This window comes from Sprattus sprattus (assembly GCF_963457725.1).
Source record: "Sprattus sprattus genome assembly, chromosome: 16".
NCBI classification, from domain to species: domain Eukaryota; kingdom Metazoa; phylum Chordata; class Actinopteri; order Clupeiformes; family Clupeidae; genus Sprattus; species Sprattus sprattus.
Genome location: NC_137914.1, coordinates 1,833,899 through 1,840,165, shown reverse-complemented (window position 1 = coordinate 1,840,165; position 6,267 = coordinate 1,833,899). Strand labels below are relative to the sequence as shown.

At 44.6% G+C, this 6,267-nt stretch overlaps 2 protein-coding genes across 2 annotated transcripts in view; one reads left to right on the top strand and one right to left on the bottom strand.

Moving 5' to 3' along the window:
• Positions 1-513, top strand: part of LOC308376853 (C-C chemokine receptor type 6-like) — a gene marked incomplete at both ends in the record, with an annotated part of 1,233 nt that extends 720 nt beyond the window's left edge. The window contains one exon of the mRNA XM_080853337.1: positions 1-513. This exon is cut by the window's left edge and continues 720 nt beyond it. Within this exon, the coding sequence (XP_080709463.1) occupies positions 1-513 (513 nt within the window).
• A 4,245-nt stretch (positions 514-4,758) lies between these two features.
• LOC308377714 (C-C chemokine receptor type 6-like) lies at positions 4,759-6,045 on the bottom strand (the record flags this gene model as incomplete). Its single annotated transcript, XM_080854453.1, has 1 exon — positions 4,759-6,045. The coding sequence occupies one exon, from the start codon at positions 6,043-6,045 to the stop codon at positions 4,759-4,761; it is 1,287 nt and encodes a 428-aa protein (XP_080710579.1).
• Between the last annotated feature and the right edge of the window lie 222 nt (positions 6,046-6,267).

Sequence of the window (6,267 nt, the reverse complement as noted above, 5' to 3'; positions counted from 1 at the left end):
ACGCAAGACGTCATGAAGATTCTGATTCCAAGCCTCCAGATGGCGATAGGGTTCCTGCTGCCTCTGATGGTCATGGTCTTCTGTTACACCTGTGTCATCCTCACTCTGCTCAAGGCGCGCAACTTCCAGAGGCTCAGGGCGGTGCGTGTGGTGCTGATGGTGATGCTGGTGTTCATACTCTGCCACCTGCCCTACAACCTCACACTATTGGTTGACACCATCACATTGTGGGACCAGAAGGATTGCAGTGCTGAGATCTCCCTCCAAATGGGGCTGCACATCACTCAGACTCTGGCCTATCTGCACTGCTGCCTCAACCCCTTCCTGTACGCCTTTGTGGGTGTGCGGTTCCGCAGCCACTTCTGGAAGGTTCTGCAGGACCTGTGGTGTTTTGGGAAGAACTATATGCGGGCGCGACGCCAATCTTCCCACCCGACCTCAGATGTTTGCCTGTCGATGCGTTGTTCAGTTGACGTTTCGAACAAAGACAACGACACCTTCTTCACCATGTAACTACAACTAGGTCCTCTTATGATTGCAAGTTGAATTATTCCCACGTGCCAAACTCCAACTCAAACTATTCCACCGTTTTTACCACACCATTTTGTTATTTTAACCCCACTCACTCCCATTGAAACCATAATAACCCCATCATTATAACCAACCGCCCATCATTAACTGGTTAACACCCTCATGATGTGACTTGATTTAGTTAAGCATTGCAATCTCATTGACTTTGACTGCGACACAAACTCCTTTCCAATCTCATTTATATGTTACCATTGGGTGACATCATCAGAGAATATAGTATAGATTTCCATAGCTACGAGGATGACACACAATTGTATATATCCGCTAAACCTAACGATGGGGGCAGCCATAAACTCCATTACCAACTGTTTATTGGCAATAAACAAATGGATGGACTATTGTAATGCTCTCTTTGCTAGTCTTCCCAAGAAAACCACTAAAAAACTCAAGCTCCTTCAAAACTCTGCAGCTCGATTATTAACCAAAACTAGAAGGAGAGAACACATTAGTCCTGTCCTAGCTACTTTACACTGGCTTCCTGTTACCATCAGAATTGACTTTAAGGTCCTCCTCCTAACATACAAAGCTCTAAATAGACAATGACCAAGCTACATTGTTAACTCTCTCACTAACTACACAACTGCAACTCTTGTATAAAATGTGCTTCATAAATAAAGTCTTACTTTCTTACATACTCATTTGCTGTGTGACTCTCCCCTTCTACCTTCCATTATAACCACACACCCCACCTCTATGACCCCACCCACCAGTCCTACACCCCACGCCAATCGCATCACCAAAACCTCCTTCTTCCACCTCAAGAACATTGCACGCCTCCGGCCCTCCCTGTCCTTTGCCACCACCCAAACTCTTATTCATGCCCTCATAACCTCCAGACTGGACTTTTTAAACAGTCCCTCAAGACTCACCTTTTCAACCTCGCCTTAACCTGATATCCCCTGCTCCCTCTCCTCCACTTTAAGACTCTTATGTTCAATTTTCTTTCTAACATGTTTCTGTCTGTTTGTGTTGTTTGATCTGTTGTCATATTTTTCTGTTGTCTTGTTGGCTCCCCACCTTTCAACTTTTAAATCACACCGTTTCACCATTTTACATTAGCTGCTGAGAACTGGATATGGGCTTTTCTGACTATAAGTAGTTTTTATATAAGTAGTTTTTGATCTAAGGCTGTGTGTGTGTGTGTGTGTGTGTGTGTGTGTATATATACAGTATATATACTGTATATACTGTATGTGTGTGTGTGTGTGTGTGTGTGTGTGTGTGTGTGTTTGTGTGTGTGTGTGTGTGTATGTTTGTGTGGGTTTGTGGGTGTGCATATTCGTCCTGTCCCCTTTGTGGTGGTTCAATGTGGTTTACATCGGTGTGTGTGTGTGTGCACGAGCTCTGTGGTCAGTGTGCCTTGATCACTCAGTTGCTGTGGATTCCCTGTATTCTCTGGACGTCTCTGGCTGGATTCTCTTTATCTCTCTGGATTGTGTGTGTGTGTGTGTGTGTGTGTGTGTGTGAAGCTCCTGTGTCTCGGGTGAGTCAAGAAAACTTCATCATCTCACTGTCTCTTGTGAAAACTCCTAGAACCCTGACCTGGTACTGATGAAAACACAGAACCCAACGACAGAACAGAACTTACCGACTTGCCAAGGATTTTTGCTTTTGAGGTTTGCTTTTGGTTTTCCTCCAGCATTTCCTCCTCTCTCTAATTATAATTAGTAAAACGTATAAAACGTATCTGCTCCTCCAGATAAAATTTCCAATAAGGCCAGATGTGTGTGTGAAATGAGCCTAGATAATGATTTCTACATAGTAATAACTGCACTCATAAAGTGTTGCTAGGTTATAGTGGAAGGCCTTACAAGTTGAAGTTTCAGAATGCACAATAAAGCTTCTTTTACCTCTTTATAATGGCACTGATGAAATGTCAAATGCTGTTTACTCCCTAAATGCTCTTTGTGGAGCCCTATGTTCCTCCATGTATATAATAATAGTTGTGGAGGGCTTTTATTTATTTTATGACAACATCATCATAACGCTTCATGAGTGCAGTAATGTCTATTTTAGCAACACACAACACACAACTGACCTAGCAAAGCTGCAGAGTGAAACACAACCAAACACAGGCTCAAAGCACAATAACTCACTGCAAAACACAACCTTAGAACATATGGAAACCTCACAGTACCACACAGACAAACTCAACCCTACATTATAGAGCAGGCTCACAACAAAGTCACACCAATGCAACCGCCCCCCCCCCCCCCCACACACACACCCACACACACGCATCACTACCTCACATCCTCAAACAAAATACAATTTTATTTAGTTGCACACATAATAACATTAATCAGTACATAATAATAACATAATAACATTTTCAGTACATTTTAATCAGCCTTAGAACAAAAACTACATATATTACCATAACTCTCAGGGTGTCGCAGTCGGAAAAGCTATAAGTCCATATCTAGTTCTAAGAGCACTTTAGGCAGCTGATTTGAAATACAGAAGCGAATGCTACCTATGAAGCAGGGGAGGGAGTCACCAGCAAAATGTGACACAAAACACACAGATAACTTTCACAGCAAGTACTACGAAATAAGAACTTTGCAGAAAAGAAAGAAAAAGAAAACGAGAAACTCTGCAACGCGTCTAAAATACTTAGTGACCATTAAGTCCTATTCTAACTAAAAAGGTGGAAATGTTGCCCTGGGATTGGATATTTGTGATCCTATGAAGTCCTACGGAGGCAGCAGGGATAAGTGGATGACTATCTCCAGTTATATCCAGTATATATACTGTGGTAATGAAAACAAAACTAAAATGGTTAAATGTATTGCCCTGGGATTGGATATTTAAAAAAAGGTAAACTGCTTATGATCTGTATTGGCAAAAGGTGTGTTTAGCCTAAGTGGAATGGGTGTTGGTGGTGATGTTGAAAGGAGGGGTTAAAATGATGAATGGGTGTTGGTTGTAATGTTGAAAGGAGGGGTTAAGATGATGAATGGGTGTGGTTGTAATGTTGAAAGGAGGGGTTAAATGATGAATGGGTGTGGTTGTAATGTTGAAAGGAGGGGTTAAATGATGAATGGGTGTGGTTGTAATGTTGAAAGGAGGGGTTAAATGATGAATGGGTGTGGTTGTAATGTTGAAAGGAGGGGTTAAAATGAGGAATTTTCCATATAAAAATACACACATTTATTTACAAGGGGGACTCTATATCAACCCCAACACATGTGCCCACAAAACAAACATAAATCATAACACAGACAGTACCCACAGCAACTCAAGTACCTGCTTGGCCCATTTAGGCCCGTTACCGGCACATTCAAGGCCCAAGTTGGGCCCCAAACTATGCACAGAAACTAAGCACGTAACTTGATACAAAACAAGGCACACAAACTTGGCACAAAAACAAAGCACAAAGAAAAAGTGTCCACACAGCTAGACACAACCACTTCACCTCACAGCAAGGAAGTGTTTTACCTTCATGCCTCTCCAAAATTCTCTCTTTTCAGAATGTGGCACCCTTTACATAGTCCAGCCACTTGGGCTAAATTGGCCAAATTAGGCCTCCTGGGTCTATCCACTGTCATGGGGGAGCCTGGACCCAACCATTGTGGCAGGGGAGTCCATCCCACATTAGGGCCAAACTTCTCTCCACAGTCATGGTGAGAAGGGGGGAGAATTCACATTCTCACAAGTGGTTATTATGATCTTGACTCTGGTTGTTATGTTGAAAGGAGGAGTTACAATGATGATTGGGCATGGTTACAGTATGAAAGGATGGGGTTGGCATGGTTACAGTATGAAAGGAAGGGGTTGGCATGGTTACAGTATGAAAGGATGGGGTTGGCATGGTTACAGTATGAAAGGATGGGGTTGGCATGGTTACAGTATGAAAGGATGGGGCTGAAGAGGTGAAGGGTGGGTTTATAATCATGATGGATGGGGCTATGGTGTTGAGTGGTGGTTCAGACTGGTGGGTAGGGTTATAGGGCCAAATGAGATGGGATAGGAGTTTGTGTCTCAGTCAAAGTCACTGTAAGATTGCAATGCTAAGCAGAATAAGGCCACATCATGGAGGTGTTTACCAGTTAAAGGTGGGGGATTGATTACAATGATGAGGGATTGGGTTTTGATATGAATGGGAGTTGGAGTTTGGGATGTGGGAATAAGTCCACTTGAAATCCTAAGAGGACCTAGTTGAGGTCACACGGTGAAGGAGGTGCCGTTGTCTGTGTCGGAACCGTCAACTGACCTGCGTGTAGACAGACAGATCTCTGAGGTGAGGCGGGAAGATGGGCGTCGCGCCCGCATGTAGTCCTTCCCCACACACCACAGGTCCTGTAGAACCTTCCTGAAGTGGCTGCGGAACCGCACACCCACAAAGGCGTACAGGAAGGGGTTGAGGCAGCAGTGTAGATAGGCTAGAGTCTGAGTGATGTGCAGCCCCATTTGGAGGGAGATCTCAGCACTGCAGTCCATCTGGTCCCAGAACGTGATGGTGTACACCAGTAGTGTGAGGTTGTAGGGCAGGTGGCAGAGTATGAACACCAGCATCACCGTCAGCACCACCCGCACCGCCCTGTGCCTCTGGAAGTTGCGCGCCTTGAGCAGAGTGAGGATGACACAGGTGTAACAGAAGACCATGACCATCAGAGGCAGCAGGAACCCTATCGCCATCTGGAGGCTTGGAATCAGAATCTTCATGACGTCTTGCGTCTCGTCAAAGACAAGAGCACACACCGGCGGTAACACAGAGGCAAATCCATTCTCTTCCCATTGCCAATAATCTGGATCCATTTCTATGGAAGAAGTATTAGGGCTAAGGTTACCCCCAAGTGGTGGGATGGTCACAGTGCTGTTGGTCATCTCTGTGATGTTGCTGTAAGATGTTGAGCTGTCCTGATAATAATCTATCATTAATGTTTCGGGTATGTCCTCTTCCGAAGAGCTGCTGTTACCACCTTTCATCACTATTTCGGAATTGTGCTGATACAGTTGTGAGTAAATAATTGTGGGCAGGGAGAGGAGAAGGGCCATCACCCAGACGACAAGGCAGATGGCATGGCTGTAGACAAGCGTGCGGGAGCGGAGGTATCGTGAACTGCTAGCGCAGACGATGGCGAGGTAGCGGTCGCCGCTGATGCAGCCTAACAGAAACATCCCACTGTACAGGTTGAGGCTGTAGGCACCTTGCAAAAGCTTGCAGGCACCGACCCCCATTGGCCAGTTATTCTGCTCGTTGTAGATGATAAGTGGCAACACCACCACAAAGAGGACGTCACCGATTGCCACATTCAACAGGTACACATCAGTCATGGACTTGGTCTTCTTGTAGAAGGCATACGTGATAATCACCAGCAGGTTGCCTAGCAACCCTAGCACGACGATGATAGAGTGGACATACATGCCGAGGACATGCTGCACATTTTCAACTGTTGTTGTGTCACACGGCTCAACCATCCCCTCGTAACTGAAGTCTTCAGAACTCATTTTTGGCTGCACACCTACAAAACAAATCAGAAAGGTGAGCACTAGAGGAATGGCCATAGCAAGACATGCTGGGTTTAGGATTACTGTTGGGAATAGGGTTAAATCTAGTGTTCTCCCTTTGTTTCCCAACTGTTTGATAAATATATTATACAGATCAACATACGTTAGTTTGTATCACGTATAACAATCCCATGAAATATCTCCCTCTCTAGTTTAAATCTT